Here is a 17,309-nt window from a genome sequence, read left to right as displayed (position 1 = left end):
CGAATCAACAAAGAGCGAATAAACCATGCATAAACTATCACACGTTACAAATCAACACGAGTAAATAAGAAACAAGCAAACAATGACATCAAAGAATTCGTATAGGGGAAATAGACAAGACTACTAGTAGATAAAATAAGAGACAACCAATGACAGCAGAAGCGTGCAACTCGAATAGATGACAACGTGAGCCTCATTAAACTGTTGACACAACGGCGTATATCCAAGCTCGGGGGGACACTGCTCATCGCTTTTCTCGTGCGTTTGCACATCATCAGAACAGGTTTGATTGACAACGCGGAAGGCACCCGCCGTCGACACCCTAAAAAAATCAAAATTATTTTCAAAAGAGATGATCTCGCACACTAACCGGTTAGCAATGTGGCAATTGAAATTGAACGCATTATTCTTCGCATCGTCATTCCAACTGTCAATAACAACCAAATAGAGATTCGTATCGGGAACAGAAGTGACGAAATAATTTCCCTCGCCGCAAGGCCCGCGCGCACTTCCGTCCAACACCCCGCCATTGACAATCTCAAGCGTTCCCGGAACGTCGGCAAAACTTACGGCATCCTGAACGCATCCAAATTGATTCCTAAATCTTCTTATATCGCCTCGATTCCTAACGTAATCGCGTTCCTGTGCCGCCGTAAAGACGACGTCATCGTTTGTGACTCGCGGAGCGTACGGCGTCACGCTGCACAGGCCCTGAAAATCGCGCTGAACCGACCTCTCGAACAGATCCCCATTATACGTCACGTCAGTCATGACTTTTCCCTCGCGATACCCGAACGGCACGTCGAGATAACTGCGCTCGTCTTCATCGGCCGCATTCAATATACCGTCGTCGAAAACGATTCGACCGACGTCGTTGATGATGTAGCATTTCGTCTGACATTCCTTCCCGTTGCACGCGTAACGAGCGCCGCACTTTCGATCTCCCGTCGTCGCCAGGAGAACGTACTGATAAAAGTCCGCGTAGCGAACGTCGAGTGCGACGACGCCAGCAACGTGTTCGCTCGTGCACCGTCCCGATCGACAAACGCCGGTAAGACATTGAGAATTCGTCGCGCAATTGACGACGGAAGACGGCGCTTGATAAATCACCTCCGAGAAAGTGACGACTTTTCCGACGCCGCCGGCGTCGAGGTAGACCGACGAGAGCGCCAATTTACCGAGATTCGCGACGGCGCGTTTGTACCACGGGCGAGCGGTGGGATCGTACGCTCGCGAGACGATTGCACCGGGAAAGACGCGCCACACGCCGCTCTGCGTTCCGATATAAGTCCAAGCGACTTTCGCCGGTAGATCGGGACGATTTTTCCATATCGTTTCGAGTTGCGACGTCAGCTGAGAGTCGGGACGCGTGGCGCGCGCGTACGTTCCCCCGTTGAAACAGCCGGGATTCGCCGTTAGATTCAAATTCGAATTCAAAAATTCGTGAACGTCTTTCGTGCCCGGATACTCTTCGACGAGAAATCGAAGGGGATCGCAAAAGGCTTTGGGAGCGAGTTTAACGACGCTTTTCTCGACGGAGATCGTTAGATCGGCATAGCCAACCTCGCCTTGACGAATGCCCAGAATTCGAGAAGCGTCTGGAAAATCGTTTCTCAATATTCCGTTATATTCGTCGATTCGATAATAATAGGTCGTCGGTAGCATATCGACGTTGTTCGGTTCGTTCGCCTGATGATATTGCGTATCTATTTCGGGTATATTGATTGCCATGTAGTAGTCAGTTGTCTTCACCGGAGCGTAATAATACGTCGACTTCGTCGTAACGTATTCGAATCCGTCCTGAAAGTCGCCCTTGGCGACGAAACGCGGTCCCGTCACAGCGAAACTTCCGTTCTTACCGGCCAACATGTTCGTTAAGACCGTCGAAAAGGCCGTCGGTTTGCCGTCGTTTTGCTCCAGTTCTTCGATTTTCGGATAAACGGGATCGTCGATGAGCTAAAAACGAAAAAATTAAATACGCACATAAATGAGTTGCGCGTTGATGTACTTCAGCTGAAGGTTTGAGACGAGGATGAACGACCGTTTCGCCGTCTTTATTGATGAGGAAACTATAGACGGAGCCCCAAGTGCGAGCATTGAGAAGATTTTCGATTCCTTCGAGAGTCGCGTCAACAGCCATTACTCCAACAACCCTAAGAAGAAAGAGATGAGAAAACGAAAGAAAGAGAAAAAGTCGACTATGATCTCACCGTTGATCAGAGGAGAAAACCGGTACAGCGATCGTGACGAGTAAACCGAGACCGAATACGTCGACGTACGGTGCCGTCCAGACCATCGACGTCGCTTTCGTGCTTTGCGCGAGAAAATCGTAATAATTCGTCAGATTTTCGTACGTGTTGAACGGGGAGTAGAGTTCGCCGTACGAACCGTAGTTCTCGCAAGCGAGACGACTCGGAAGAGACTTGCCCGAGTCGCCAGAAACGACGGAATAGGCGAAAAAGTGAACCTAAAAAAATGCAATAAAAATAAATCAAAATTCCCATATAATTTCTCGCCTTGTCACTGATCGGATTTCTCCCAGCCACTTCTTCCCACACCTCGTCCCATTCCTCATTGCATTTTTTTCCTGGATGATACGTACGAGTCGTATGTCCATTCGAATAAGAATACGTATAATATCCCGGCTCGCAACGCACGTCATTACCGTCCTGTCTCAAACCGTCCGTCAAAAAGATGGCCACGTTTTGACACGATCCCTTCAGCGGCGGCTGACTAAATTGAAACACGTTCATCGCCATGCGAAAGCCGTCAACGAACAGAGAACGTCCGTCCGGTTCGATTTCGTCGATTTTTTCCATTAGATCTCTCTTGACCGACGTCGTCGCCGGAAGAAGACCGCTCTTGAGACAGCCGAGCGTGCGCGACGTACGATAGCGATAGTGGCTATAATACGAATAATAGGAATCGCGCGTGCAGATGACGTTGACGTAATCCTGTTGTGTCAGCGTGTTGAGAATCGTTTTTGCCGCCGCCTTGGCAATTTGCCAGCGAGTGCCCACCATGGACGACGAACAGTCGAGAATGATCATGACGTTTTTGGGCCCGGACGTGGACGAAACGTACCAGGGACGAATGCGCGGATCGTAGTCGCGATGGAAACCGGCGAAATTGCGTCCCCATTCGTAGGAAGGATAGACGCGAATCATGCCGCGCGTCGTCGCAAAGTATTGCCACCTATTAATTAATTAATTAATTAATTAAAAATTTAATAAATAAAATATAGGATTATTTTTTTGTACCTTAGCGACGAGTCGCTTTGGTAATTCTTCTTGAAGAGATCGTCGAGACCGTTCGTCCATCGGATTTCGGCGGCGACGCGAGCGTCGCTTCTCGATACGGCATCCGGGAGTTTGATCACACTTCGATTGAACGAAACCTTCTGTTTGAAAACGCTAGAAAACACGCGCACATATAAGACTGAAATTCCTAAGGTTTTTTTCTCTTCTTACTCGGAATAGGATGTTTGCAATAAAGAATTAGGAAAATCGGCATCACTGTAATCCGTTCGAAGACCCGTATTGGGAGTGACCGTTCGAGAAGAATCGTCAGGGCTGACGTAGTAGTCGCTTCTCTCAAAGTCTTGATACAATTTTTCCGCTTCGTCGGCGAGAGCTTGAACCGCCTTCTGTTTTTGATTGAAAAACGCTTCCAATCCACTAGCAATTCGTTTGACCATTTCTAGCCCGGAAATGTTCTCCGACAAGAACGAATTCATATCAAACGCTCTCTGAGTGTCCGCCACTTTAAGTCCGTCGCGAGCGAGTCCAGTCAATTGACTTCCGATCGCTTGAGCCCATGTTTTGACGTCGGCCGATGTTAATGCCTGACCACGCCCTCTCACGACAAGTAGGGAAAGAACAACGATTAGAATCCCGAAGTAACGTCGATCGAAGAGCCCGAGAAAAGAAGCGAGAAGTAGTAAAACGACGCTCGAAGGAAGAAGACGCGATCCGGCGTTCGCCGGATCGAACGTAAAGCATTCTCCCGTCGTTTGAGAAACGACGTCGAAGCTGAGCGCTTGGCAATACTCTTTGCCCGTCGAATAAGCGTCGCCGATTGTTTGGCCTTCGAGCTGGGCGCCGGAGCAAGCGCTATACATATCGTTGCAGTATTCTTCGCAGAGTGTAAGTCGATCGTTTGCGTAGTAGTTTGCCTGCTGGGGATCGCAGACGAAGCACATTTGAAAGCGTATGTAGTCGAGACATGATTTGGACGCCTTGTCCGGCGGAAGAACGGTCGGAAAGATGGACGAGATCTCTTCGTTGCGGCAGCACGACATGTCGGAGAACCACGTACAGTTTTCGAGGTTCGCCTGGGGTGACGGTGCCCGATTGCCGAAAAATGGGCAATACTGCACATTGACGGCGCCCTTGCAGACAGATGCAATAGAGACGAGGAGCAAGAAGACCGTCCTCATCTCTCGCTAATTAACAACTTGTCGTCATGCGCGCAGCGAAGGAAGAGACACGCCCTGTACGTCATCATCACGTGGCATATTTAATACATAATATGTATCTACAAACGTACCAAATCTCTCATCTACGCTTAGTGTATCTCAAAAGGGTCCAGCATTAATACTAAAACTGTTCTAAAACTGTTCGTGTAAAGAGTTTTCTGACTAAGAGTTATGTGTCTTCGTTGAGGTACTCCGATGGATTTGGACTTCCCACTTCGACGCAAGGGCTGCGACTCGCTTCGCGGCCCGCTTGTGCAGAGCTGACGCTTCGGTCATCTTCCTCGTGATCTCGAATCGAAACGGAGAATTCCTTTTTGAGAGTGTAGCCGTCGTCGGCGTCATCTTCGTCGTTCAAAACGTCGTTGCCGTTGGAACTGGGCCGACTTTCCGTTTTCTGTTCGATTTGAATTTGAGAGTCGGACTCTCGCTGCAGCTCCTGCTCTTCATTGCCGTCCGCACTCCCAATAGCCACCTTTTCGTCGACGCTCATTACGGACGACAATTCGTCGCCTTCTAAAAGAGCCCCATCGACTTTCTTTACGCTCACGTCACTGTCGTCGTCGTCGTCGAAAGTCTCGACCACCGTTCCCTGACGATACAATCCTTTCCTGCTCTCCTGCCCCCCGTTAATTCGTTTGGGACCCATGTCCAAATCTCGAATTATCGTTGCCTGCCGCTGAAAGGACGATTTAAGCATAGAAGATCGTACAGATCCTCCTCCCGTGCTTGATGTCGTCGACGCGGTCGCTTTGGATGGCGATGATTGCATTGTTCTTTTATAGTAGTCAGGAAAGAAGCGCGAAAAGAAGGCCTTTCGAACTTCCTTGTTGTAAAAGCAATGGAAGACGAAGACAAAGAAGCCTTGAAGCGAATTGCAGATGGCGAAGAGGAAGCTGAAGACGAGACGACCTTCTCGGATCGTCAAAACGCCGAAAATCCACGTTATTCCCAGAAGAGAGAGAACGGCGAGACTGGCGCGAAGTTCCTTCCATTTCGATTTGCGATCGGCTTTCGTTATGCCGAGCTTGCTGCCGCGCGATTGACGAAGTATGAGACGAAGGACCCAAACGAAAACGACGATGTTCCAAATGATGACGGCAACGATGGGAGCGAAAAAAGAAGCAAAGAAAGCGGGAATACTATCCAGCCAACATCTAATGGTAAGAGGGAGCATAGAACGGGGGTGAGGGATCGGTTCAAACTAGCTTACGTCGTCTCTGATACGTACGCCTCGCGACTGATAGCCAGAACAATGATTACGGGCACAGCGGGAACTCCTACGGAGAAGCTGTCTTATAAAATGCGTTGCGCTTTTATTTAATTTTTCTTACCCCACGCAAGACCGCAACTGATGGAGAGAAATTTCTTCCTGGACGTAGAATTGAATACTTGAATGAGCGACTTGTACATGTAGTAGGCTTCGATCGCCATCCACGCGAAGGCGACGAGAATGAAGTAGTGAAGAAAGGCGCCGAAAGTGGCGCAAAGACCGAACGACTTCCAATCGTGCTTTTCGACTCCAATAAGAAAGACGACGAGCACGAGGATGAGAGAGATGCAAAGCTGAATGTGAATTTGATGAAGCAACGACGAACGCAGTTTCCTAGAAAACAGAAAACGATGAATCGACCGTAAAAAAAACCACGAGACTAGACAAACTGACTTGAAATAAAGCAGAGCTCCCAACGTGAGCACGAGACCGATCAATGACAAGGCACAACCGATGTAGCTAACAATGCTCAGCGCCGTTTCTACGGCTGGTGGTAGCTGTTCGTGACCGAGTTGCTGTGATACGTCCTATAAAACGATTATATGACCTCTCTCTCGCAAAACTGCTCTTCTTTTACTGACCATGAGAATGGCAAAGCTCGTCAAGTGATTACACTTGCAGACGCTGCGACCTGCGCCGCTCGCCTCGGTGTCTAACCAACAGCCCTCAGTGGCCCACTCTCCGACGCCATCTGAATTCAACATTTAAAAAATTCCAAAATCTTTTATTTCTCTGCTTTACCATTACGACTGAAGTCCCAATAGACGCAGATGCTGTTATTGACATCCAAAGGTTCCTAAAAGCGAATAAAGATTAGTTATTGGCCGAGTTGCGCTACAGAAGAAGAACTGACAATATTGTGTTTAAATTCAATCTTGACCGGATCTTTTAATCCTTGCACTTTCCTCCCCAACACCGAAGCGCTAATGACTTGACTATTGACAATATATCGGGTGACATTTGCCGTCTCGTTTCCGTTGACGCCACTCCCATTCACGGTAACAACGTCGTCCAATTTTGATGGAAAGAGTTTCTCGTTTTCATACACCAAAACCGAGACTTTTTCAAAAGGACGCGTCGAATCGGAAAAAAGGCCAGACGGCAAATTGACTTGAGCTGTTCCGCTATCAGTCACAGAATTGGAGCGCCGACTTGGAACCGCTACAACAAGGCCTTCTTGTTTGGCAGGATCGACCTTTCGAAAAGAATCCCAAATAGTTCAATAAAAGAATTTTAAATGTACGTACGAGGCGGGCTTTCAATTGAACTCGAGCAGAGCTGAGATCAATGGACGTCTTAGTTTCGTTCAGTCCGGTGGAGACGAAAGTGTCCAACGAGTTTTGAATGCTGATAAAGAAAAGTTTAATCAATTGTAGCACTTGCGCGTTCTAAATCAAGCTCCTTACGTTTCAACGGCGTTCGAGTCTTTTTGACTTTGTTCCAGCTGCGCTTCACTGACAGTCATTAGAGTACTTGTAACATTTAACAGCTGCATTCCAATCTAAAAAAATATATCAAGAAATGCACTTCTCATTTTTTTCAACGACGTGACTTTACCGTCTCAGATCCAGAAGCTTCCTTTGCCACTTGATCCATTACTTGGGCTATGAGAGTAACGTCAGTTGCTTGTATGCTTGTTGCATTCGTGCCAACAGATCCAGACAGACTCCGAGAGATGCTTGCAACGTTTTGAGCATTGACTTGTTGGACAGCCAAGTTGGAAATGGTCCGAGTAAATGCGGACTCGTAGTTGCACGCGCTACTGTTCACTGGTCCCCAATACGCCGTCGCGTTTTCCGCCGAAAGGCATTTTCTTGTTGCATGTGATAAATCGCCTGGATAGCCATAGGGACACGGAAACGACGCAGTCCTCAGTGCTGCAATTGAACTCCATTGGAATGTACCCCTGTCATTTTTACTTTCCACGGAATGGCAAGTGCCTAATTTTAAATAATTAATTGAGTCCTGTAAGCCAGTATCGTTTCACCTACCAACGCAATTGTAGCCATCTCCAGCAAGATTTTCATGACACTTGCAATTGTATCCGCCTTCCTTATTGATGCAAATTGCGTAAGCAGAGCAGTTGTTTAGAGGATCTTCACATTCATTGACATCCTCGCAAATCGTTCCACTGCCGGTGAATCCACTTTTGCAAGTGCACATAAACGATCCCTCGTTATTGGTGCAATGCGCGTTTGAGTGACAGTTATGCAGGCGGTCAGTGCACTCGTTGACATCTGAATGGGGAAAAAAATGATAAAGGAATAACTCATAAGGAAGAGAGATACGTACCGCTGCACGAGACGCCGTCTCCGGTGAATCCCGATTTACACTGACATTCATGTGAACCGTTTCGATTGATACAATCTGCATTACCGTGGCAGGGAGGAGGATTTTCTTCGCATTCATTAATATCGGTGCAATGTGTTCCACTGCCGGTGAATCCACTTTTGCAAGTGCACATAAACGATCCCTCGTTGTTGGTGCAATTCGCGTTTGAGTGACAGTTGTGCAGGCGGTCAGTGCACTCGTTGACATCTGAATGGGGAAAAAAATGATAAAGGAATCGAGAGATAATAACTCATAAGGAAGAGAGATACGTACCGCTGCACAAGACACCGTCTCCGGTAAATCCCGATTTACACCGACATTCGTGTGAACCGTTTCGATTGATACAATTTGCGTTACCGTGGCAGGGAGGAGGATTTTCTTTGCATTCATTAATATCGGTGCAATGTGTTCCACTGCCGGTGTAGCCGGACTTACACTTGCACTTGAAAGAGCCAATTCGATTTTTACACTTTGCATTGATATCGCAATTGTGGGCACCAATTGCGCATTCATCAATATCTGCATTGTAGTACGCAATAAAAATTAGAAGAGCTCGAAAAAAAGACTCTTTATCATCTACCTTGGCACGACATTCCATTTCCGGTGAAGCCGTCGTGGCACGTGCAAAAGAAACCGCCGTCTGTATTCGTGCAATTGGCGTTCGAATCACAGTCGTCCGTCTGAGTAAGACATTCGTTAACATCTGCAAAGGAAAAAGCGTTCTCATTCATTCATTCATTCACACTTCGTCTCTATTCAAACTATTTGCGCTACCAGTGCATTCTGTTCCGTTGCCAGAATATCCGGACAAACAGCTACAGTTGTATGATCCGTCCGTATCATCACAACGAGCATTTTCGTCGCATTCATGCAATCCCTTGTCGCATTCGTTGACGTTTGAGCAGTCGTAGCCGTTTTTCTCGAGTTCCCATCCGTCCTCGCATGAGCATTTGTAAAAAGGAGCCCTGTTGCGGCACACTGCATGATCGCCACACTTGTGACTGTTTTCCTTGCACTCGTTAATATCTGCAGAACGTCGCGTCAATAAAAAAACAAAATTCGACAAACAAAACTCACCTTTGCACCTTGGTCCCTTTTTCCTGAACCCATCGTCGCATGGGCACGAGTACTTTCCGTTTTCGTTGACGCACTGGGAATGTTCCGGGCATTTAGCCGACCCAACTGTGCACTCGTCGATGTCGGAACAGGTCACTCCGTCGCCAGTATAGCCGTCGTCACACTCGCAGCGAAAGCCTCCCTCTTCATCTATGCAGTCCGCATTGGGAGAACAGTTGTCTCTATTTTCAACACATTCGTCAATGTCTAGAAAGGAAACATGAAAAACGCACGCTCGGAGCCAGAAAAAAACACTGACCGTCGCATTGTTTTCCATTTCCCCTATAGCCTTGTTTGCAAGTGCAGTCATACGATCCCTCCCTGTTAGTACAGTGTGCATTTTCATCGCATTTGTGTGAACCATCATCACATTCGTTCACGTCTAACAAAAAAATCAATGCTATTAAATTTGAGTAATTCATATCGGAATTATCAGTCAAACCTGCGCAAACATAGCCATCTCCGCTCCAGCCAGAACGGCACTGGCATTTGTACGATCCATTGACGTTGGAACAGTCCGCTTGGGAGTGGCATTTGTTCGTTCCTGCTTGACACTCGTCGATATCGTCGCACTTCCTGAAGCCGTCGCCGATAAATCCTTCGCGACAGGCACACGTAAACGACCCGGCAACGTTGATGCAAAGAGCGTTTTCGTGGCAAGTGTGAATACCGTTAGCACACTCGTCGATTTCTAAAAAAAAAACACTCTTATCACCTGAGATGTTCAACTACCGTTAGATTGACCTGAGCAAATTGTCCCATTTCGTAGATAGCCCGTATCGCAGACACATTTATATTTCTTTCCAATTCGATTAACACAGTGAGAATGCTCGCGACAAGCGTAAGTTTCGTCTAGGCACTCATTGACATCTAGAACACGTTCTTGCTTTCAACCAACCAATCTATTACACACACATTCGACTGACCTTCACAAGAGTCTGGACCAATGTTTTTGAATCCGCTCTTACAATTGCAAGAGAACGACCCATTGTTGTCGTGGCAAACGGCGTGTTCGTCATGACATGCCGGATCGTTGGCTATACATTCATTCACGTCTGCCGCGCGAAGACAATCTCGTTCGTTTTAATCAATTCAATATTAAATATTTCTTACTGATGCATCGAAATCCATCTCCTTTGTAACCGTCACGACACTGACAGTCGTACGATCCGTTTCTGTTGATGCAATCTGCCTCAGGATCACACCTTGCCTTTTTCGTCTCGCACTCGTCAATGTCAGTGCACCGAATTCCATCGCCTGTAAAACCGCTTTTGCAAGTGCACAGCCGCGATCCCGGAACGTTGGTGCAATCGGCATCGCTACTACATCCACCTGAATTCGAATCGCATTCGTTAACGTCTACTCACACATCAAAAATCAGAATTTATTAGACGATGTCAACGAAGATGTCTCACCTCGACAGAGTATCCCATCTCCAATATATCCCGGTAGACAGTGGCAAGTGTACGAGCCTATCGTATTGGCACAGTTCGCGTTGGGATGACAGTCATTCCCAGCGTCGCACTCATTGACGTCTGCAACAAAAACGTCGTGGAACGTGAAAACAGGTCGCGCGAAATAAAAACTGACCAGTGCACGTTTTTCCGTCTCCGCTCCAGCCTGATTTGCACGTGCACGTAAACGATCGATGGGTATTGTTGCACGCGGCGTTGACGTCGCAATTGTGTCTCCCTGCGCTGCACTCGTCGATATCTGCAAGCAGAAACCAATTAGAAGACCGACTCGCTGTCCTACGTAGAGAATAAATAATACCGGAGCAATCTCTGCCGTCGCCACTCGCTCCTCTTTTACACTCGCATCTGTACAATCCGTTCGTGTTGATGCATCTGGCATCGTCGTGGCACAGATCAGTTTCAAGCGCGCACTCGTCAATATCTAGATCGAGAATTTCAACCTGAGAGGGAACGACTTCCTAACGACGTCGTCCTTGCCTTGACACGAGTAGCCATTTCCTGTATATCCCTGGTTGCACGAACAGCTGTACGAACCGCGAGAATTGGTGCACGTTCCGTTTGCGCTGCAACTGTGACTTTTCATCTCACACTCATCAACATCTAAACGCCGTACATCTATAGTAGTAGTAGCAGTAGAGAGTGGTAAACTTCCGCCTGACCTGTGCACAATTTTCCACTGCCTGTCCATCCAGGCATACAGTCGCATTCGTAGCCTCCGTGCGTATTCTGACAGTTTGCATGTTCATCACATTCATGCTGTTTCGTTGTGCATTCATTGATATCTAAAAAGAAAGACGGTCGCTCGTACGCCATTCTGAAGCAATGCATTTCAACAGAAACCTTTGCAATGTCCCGCCTTATTCTTCTGATAACCAGCCACGCAGGGACAATGAAACGAACCAGGAGTATTTACACAGTTCGAATGATGAGGACACGGGTTTTCATCCGCCGTGCATTCGTCCACATCTGCAGCATACCATTACCCATAGTCTTATTCGCGCTCATTTACCGCGGTTACCTTCACAGTGTGTCCCATTGCCCGTGTAGCCTTCATTGCAAGCGCACTCGTAAGATCGAAACGTATCGGTGCACGTCGCGTTATAGTGACAATTATTCGTCTCGGCTTTGCTGCATTCGTTCACTTTCGCGCAACTCTGTCCATCGCCACTGAGTCCGCTCCAACACGTGCACTCAAACGATCCCGCCGTATCGCGACAGTCTGCCCACTCGTGACATTGTCTCGAATTTAGGCATTCGTCGACATTAGTGCACGTAAATCCGTCTCCAGTATATCCAGGATCACACTTACAAGTGTACGATCCTTTTGTGTCGTGGCACGACGCCTCAGGAGCACATGGATCGTTCTCCGCACATTCGTCAATATTATCGCATGTGATTCCGCCACCCCGGAAACCCTTACGACAGGCGCATTCGTACGATCCGTTGGTATTAATGCACTCGGCAGCTAGAGCATCCTTAAAACAATCGTTATCTTTCTCGGAGGCGCATTCGTCGATGTCATGGCAATGCCTTCCATCTCCAGTCCACCCCTCGTTACAAAAGCATCGATAGCCGCCTTCGTTATCTTCGCATCTCGCATTAGGGTCGCATTCGTTCTCGCCTTTGCACTCGTTCTCGTTGTAGCAATTTTTCCCGTTGCCTCTGTAACCGGACTGACACTGGCACGTGTACGATCCAATCGCATTCGTACAGATGGCGTTCTCGTTGCAATTGTTCTCTCCCTTGCTGCATTCGTCGATGTCTTCGCAACTCTTCCCGTCGCCGCCGACGATTTTTTTGTATCCTTTACGGCATTTGCATTGAAACGAGCCACGAAGATCCTTACACTTGGTCGTCGCTAAGTCACAGTCGTGAGTCTCTTTCAGGCACTCGTTAATGTCACTGCACTTGAAACCGTCTCCAGTCCAACCAGAGTTGCACTGGCACTCATACGAGCCCTCGACATTTAGGCATTCTGCTTCGTCATCGCAATTATCCGTCTTCTCCGCGCATTCATCGATATCGATACAGTTGAACCCATCTCCAGTCCATCCTTCATCACAACGGCATTCGTAACTGCCAATCGTATTCGTACAACCGGACTGCGTAAAGCAATCGTTGCCGTCCGGCGAACTGCATTCGTCTACGTCGCGACAATCGATACCGTCGCCCGTATATCCTCTCTTACATTTGCACTCATACGATCCTACCGTATTGATACAGTTTGCTGCCGTCACATGGCACGGTCTATTGACTTGGCATTCGTCTACGTCCACACAACGACCTCCCTTCTTGGTGTATCCCAGCCGACAGTCACAGCGGAAAGATCCCACGGTGTTGATGCAATTCGCATGATTAGGGCAAACGTCTTGATTCCCGTTGCACTCGTTAATATCGTCGCAAGAGAGTCCGTCGCCCTCGTATCCAGATAAACATTCGCACTCGTACGAGCCGACTGTGTTTGTGCACCGGGCATTTACATCACAATCGCCCTTTCCGTCATTCGCGGCACATTCGTTGACGTCGTGGCATGATTTTCCGTTTCCGCTATAACCGTCTCTGCACGTGCACTGATAGGAACCCTCGCTATTTGCACAATCTGCATTAACGTCACAACCGTGTCCTCCTCCTTCTTGACACTCGTTCACGTCAGTACAAGTGAACCCATTTCCTGTCCAACCAGAATTGCACGTGCACTCGGACGGCAATCCGATTCGATTTACGCATTTGGCATTTTTGTCGCAGGTAACGGTTCCGAGCAGACAATGGTCAATGTCGACGCAATGAATTCCGTTTCCAGTCCAGCCACTTTTACAAGTGCACTCATACGATCCCTCCGTATTAGTACAAGTAGCATTAGGACCGCAAATTGTAGTATCCACGCATTCGTCTCGATCAAAACATTGACCATCGAATCCAGGAGCGTTAATTGTAAACCAGCCTTTGTCGCACTCGCATCTGTACGATCCAACCGTGTTCGCGCAACGTTGCCCTTTTTTACAATTATGGTTTTCCGGCATTGCGCATTCGTTAAAATCTGAGACCCAACGCGTCAGACGATTAGAATCTACTCACGTATATCTGACGTACCGGTGCACGTTTTTCCGTCTCCTTCGTATCCTTTATTGCAAATGCATTCGTACGACATGAGAGTGTTCTTGCACGTTGCGTTGACGTGACAATCATAGCTTCCCTCTTGACATTCATCTACGTCTAAATAAAACAAGGGGTATAAGCGCTGCACCCTAATACGCTCTTCCCTATATCCTTACCCAAAGCTGTTGACACTACGCACACGCTTGGCCTTTTTTCATTGCAATTCCTCGATTTCCAATGACTGCTCGTTGCAGCTACGCAATCGTGCGCCTGCTTCACCGAAGGACTCTTCTCCGCTTCAGCCGAATTCCAATTGACGTAGACGAACAGAGAACCGTCCGCCCAAGCGTAGAAACCTTCATTTTTGACGTCATTGAGTCCGATCCAAGCTCCTTCCTCGTTGAGGAAGTCAGTAAGAAAGTTTTTTTCTTGAACAGAATGAACGCTGACAAGGGATGCTTTGCTTCCACCCAATTTTCGACATTCGGCCAAGGAATCGTGCCACGTCCGCAAAGCGTCAAGTCGCATATAGCACCCATCACCGCGCTTCGTCCAACCACTCGGACACATGTAGACATCTACGAAGAAGGATTCGCTAAACTAACAAAAAACGATAGCGAAAATACTGACGTGTGCTGGGCGGAAGTGATATGATCGAAGTCTTTTCAGTCGGTTTCGAGTCAGTCTCAGCCAGCGTTCCTAGAACGAAAAAAAACAATCACTTTTCTACCGCCGAAAGCTCCGTTAGTTTACTTTTACAAATGTATCCCGTGTTGGTAGTACACTTCGTAGCAAACCAACCGAAATCGACTCCGTCGAATCCGAACGTAACGCATATATCCTCTTGAAAGGCCGGTTCGTATTTCGCCCACTTGGTAAAAGTAACTCGAGGGCCATAAAGCCACGTGAAGTTACTCTGGCTGTAATACAAGCCAATCCAATAGCTCGTCCCATTCACGGGCGACATTTCTTTGGCGACGAAAGCGTTTTCGTGTACGTTGCTTATTGAAACTAAGTCGCCTCGGCGACCTTGGGGATCGAGGCGACTTTGGCACCTTTGAACCGCACGACGTTGGGGTAGCCGCTCATCTCCGTCTTTGGAAAAGTAATAGCAGGCGTCGTTGAAGTAGAGCTCGTCGCTTTTGCATTTATCAATCGATGGCGCTGCTACCTGGCGCAACTCGTTGCTAAAATCAACTAGAATACACACACACACACACACAACTGGTAACCGCGAGAGAAGCCCAAGAACGCGAAATCCTACCCAAGGCCTTTTTGCATATTCTGCCTTTCCTATCATTGCAGTTGGCCGTCTTCCAATAACCGGTGCGGGAGTCAATAGCAACGCACGTCCGAGAAGCGTTCAAAGTCGGTTCTTCGCTCGCCCACACGGCGTACCTAAGCACACAATTGATATAGAGCTCCTATCCTATATACTTTACGTACCTCATCGGATCTTTATTGACCCATTCGTATTGATTATTAGCCGCTCGTTTCAAGCCTATCCAAACGTCTTTCTCGGCGGCGTCGCCAAGAAGAGACAGCACGAAAGCCTGTTCGTGAGGACTACTGATGCTGACAAGATTGTTGGGACCGCATCCTCCGTTCGACCAATGAGCTTCGGAGAACGTTCGAAGATCCTTTGAAACGGCGTAACAATAGCCGGAATAGAGAAACCATCCGTTAGGACAATCTAAAAGAACCGATCATTATAGAACCCATAGATTGTCGTTACGAGGTTCCATTACATTCTTTCTCTTTGCAAACGACTCCTGCATCTTCTTTGCCAGCAAAACAGGGTTTGGTCAGTTCTTCGGTGAACAAAGTGCAATTCTTCAGCGACGTTTCGTTTCCTTTGCACTGCGAGCTATATATCCTCACTTTGGCCGTTTCCTTTCCGTTTCGAAGCGAACTCGTCGTCCCTCCGTCGTAGCCCAATTGACGACACGTCACATTGGCGTCAGCCAAATCCCAGTCGTCATCGCACACGACGCCCCACTCTCCGTCGTAATAGACTTCGACTCTTCCTTCGCTTTTCTTCGCCTCGTCATCATCATTAACCAGTCGTATCATCCAATTCGAGTCTCGACAAGCGACGCTCACGTCCTGAGCGTGATTACACACGCCGTCGTCGTCGACTCGAATCAAGGCGCACTCATCGATTCGTTTCGCCTCCTTTCCGCCACAATCGATCTTCCAAATGGGACCCGTTCCTTCGCCGAAAAAAGCTCGTCGAATTATCTCCGCCATTCCGTCGTCGTATCCCAATTGCCGGCAAACGGCATCGGCGTCGTCTTGCTCGAAATCCTCGTCGCAAATCGTTCCCCATTCGCCGCCGATTCGAACTTCGACGCGGCCTTCGTGCGGCGTGTCGCCGCTCGCGAGACGCACGCTAATCGAATCGTCGTCACCGACGCGACACGAAACGAACGCATCCGCGTTGCACGCCGCCTTTTCGTACGCGCATCCGTCGCGAACGAAACCGCTGTCGTCGTTCGACGAACAATCAACGCTATAACGCGCGACGCTTCCACTTCGGAAGCGGTTCGACACGTTGACGTTCGATACTGCGTTCCCGTAACCCAATTGACGACACGCCGCAGACGCCGTTTGACCGGCATTTTGACTGTTCGTCGACGCGCAGACGCTTGCCCATGCGCCGTCGAGAAATATCTCGAGACGCCCGCGATTTGGCGTGACGCCGTCGACGAGTCGCACGTCGCCTCGAGTCGGTTCTAATAATGATGAGGAATAATTCGTTTTATGGATGCGCAGGAGGCGGCGCGTCTCACCTTTCGGTTTCTTGCATATGTATCGGTGCGGAGATGAGCAGGAGACTTGGGCGCCCCACTCGACGACGACTGTGGGCGATGAGCGAATGTTGAGTGTCGTGCACGCGTGTTTCGATGCGCTGTGCGCGTTCAAACGATTCCAGTCGGCATAAACGAAAGGCGAATCGTCCGACCAGCGATAGGTGCCCGCACTATGCGTGCGCAATAGACCGAAAAAGAAGGATTCTTTTCGGGAGCCCCCGCTTTGGGATGCGGTCGCCTCCGCCGCCGCAACGGACGCTTCCTCTTCTTCGTTTTGGATAGATAAGAGAGTGGCTCCTCGACGATGACAGTCTTCGTTCGCTTCGGACCAGTTCGAAGCGACAGACGATGAAATGAAAAGACATGAAGAATGGGAACAGAACCAACGCGGGTCACAACCTAAATAAACATGAGGATAAACGGTTGCTCGAACAATCGAACGGGGGAGAGAGATCGAGTAGGGGGGGTAGAGCGGTAGTAGAGTGCGCTGTTAGCCTGCCTACCTGTACATGAAGGGACAGCCGCGGCCATAGTGGATCCGGTTCTCGCTATGGCGATGAAGACGCCGATGGCGACGAAGACGAGCATTCGCCGCCTTTCGATCGATAACATGACGACTGGCCGATTTTTCTAGAGGACTTTGTCTTCTCGCGATGAAACGCGTTGCGGTAGAGTCGAATGACAATTAGCGGAGCGTGTGATGTGCTCTTCACTGGAACTGTGAGACTTCG

At 48.6% G+C, this 17,309-nt stretch overlaps 2 protein-coding genes across 2 annotated transcripts; both read right to left on the bottom strand.

Annotated features, from left to right (window-relative positions):
- Positions 1–19: 19 nt before the first annotated feature.
- Positions 20–4,460, bottom strand: LOC136185338 (voltage-dependent calcium channel subunit alpha-2/delta-2-like). Its single transcript, XM_065972447.1, has 7 exons — positions 3,471–4,460; positions 3,261–3,413; positions 2,517–3,195; positions 2,211–2,467; positions 2,009–2,153; positions 371–1,956; positions 20–322 (listed from the first exon to the last, which is right to left on the bottom strand). The coding sequence occupies exons 1-7, from the start codon at positions 4,436–4,438 to the stop codon at positions 124–126; spliced, it is 3,987 nt and encodes a 1,328-aa protein (XP_065828519.1). The 5' UTR covers positions 4,439–4,460; the 3' UTR covers positions 20–123.
- Positions 4,461–4,495: 35 nt separating this feature from the next.
- LOC136185336 (uncharacterized) lies at positions 4,496–17,307 on the bottom strand. The gene is made up of 37 exons (XM_065972445.1): positions 17,082–17,307; positions 16,558–16,977; positions 15,514–16,500; positions 15,212–15,458; positions 15,030–15,163; positions 14,519–14,962; positions 14,396–14,464; positions 13,942–14,343; positions 13,760–13,882; positions 11,688–13,706; positions 11,510–11,635; positions 11,329–11,451; positions 11,147–11,269; positions 10,968–11,090; positions 10,785–10,907; positions 10,610–10,729; positions 10,308–10,553; positions 10,121–10,249; positions 9,939–10,064; positions 9,637–9,885; positions 9,454–9,576; positions 9,156–9,401; positions 8,853–9,104; positions 8,659–8,781; positions 8,352–8,597; positions 8,040–8,285; positions 7,739–7,984; positions 7,305–7,687; positions 7,154–7,248; positions 6,995–7,094; positions 6,601–6,942; positions 6,489–6,543; positions 6,329–6,438; positions 6,141–6,274; positions 5,809–6,080; positions 5,688–5,754; positions 4,496–5,631 (listed from the first exon to the last, which is right to left on the bottom strand). The coding sequence occupies exons 1-37, from the start codon at positions 17,188–17,190 to the stop codon at positions 4,647–4,649; spliced, it is 10,467 nt and encodes a 3,488-aa protein (XP_065828517.1). The 5' UTR covers positions 17,191–17,307; the 3' UTR covers positions 4,496–4,646.
- Between the last annotated feature and the right edge of the window lie 2 nt (positions 17,308–17,309).

Source organism: Oscarella lobularis, chromosome 3 (genome assembly GCF_947507565.1).
Source record: "Oscarella lobularis chromosome 3, ooOscLobu1.1, whole genome shotgun sequence".
NCBI lineage: Eukaryota > Metazoa > Porifera > Homoscleromorpha > Homosclerophorida > Oscarellidae > Oscarella > Oscarella lobularis.
This window is presented reverse-complemented; position numbering and strand designations above follow the sequence as displayed.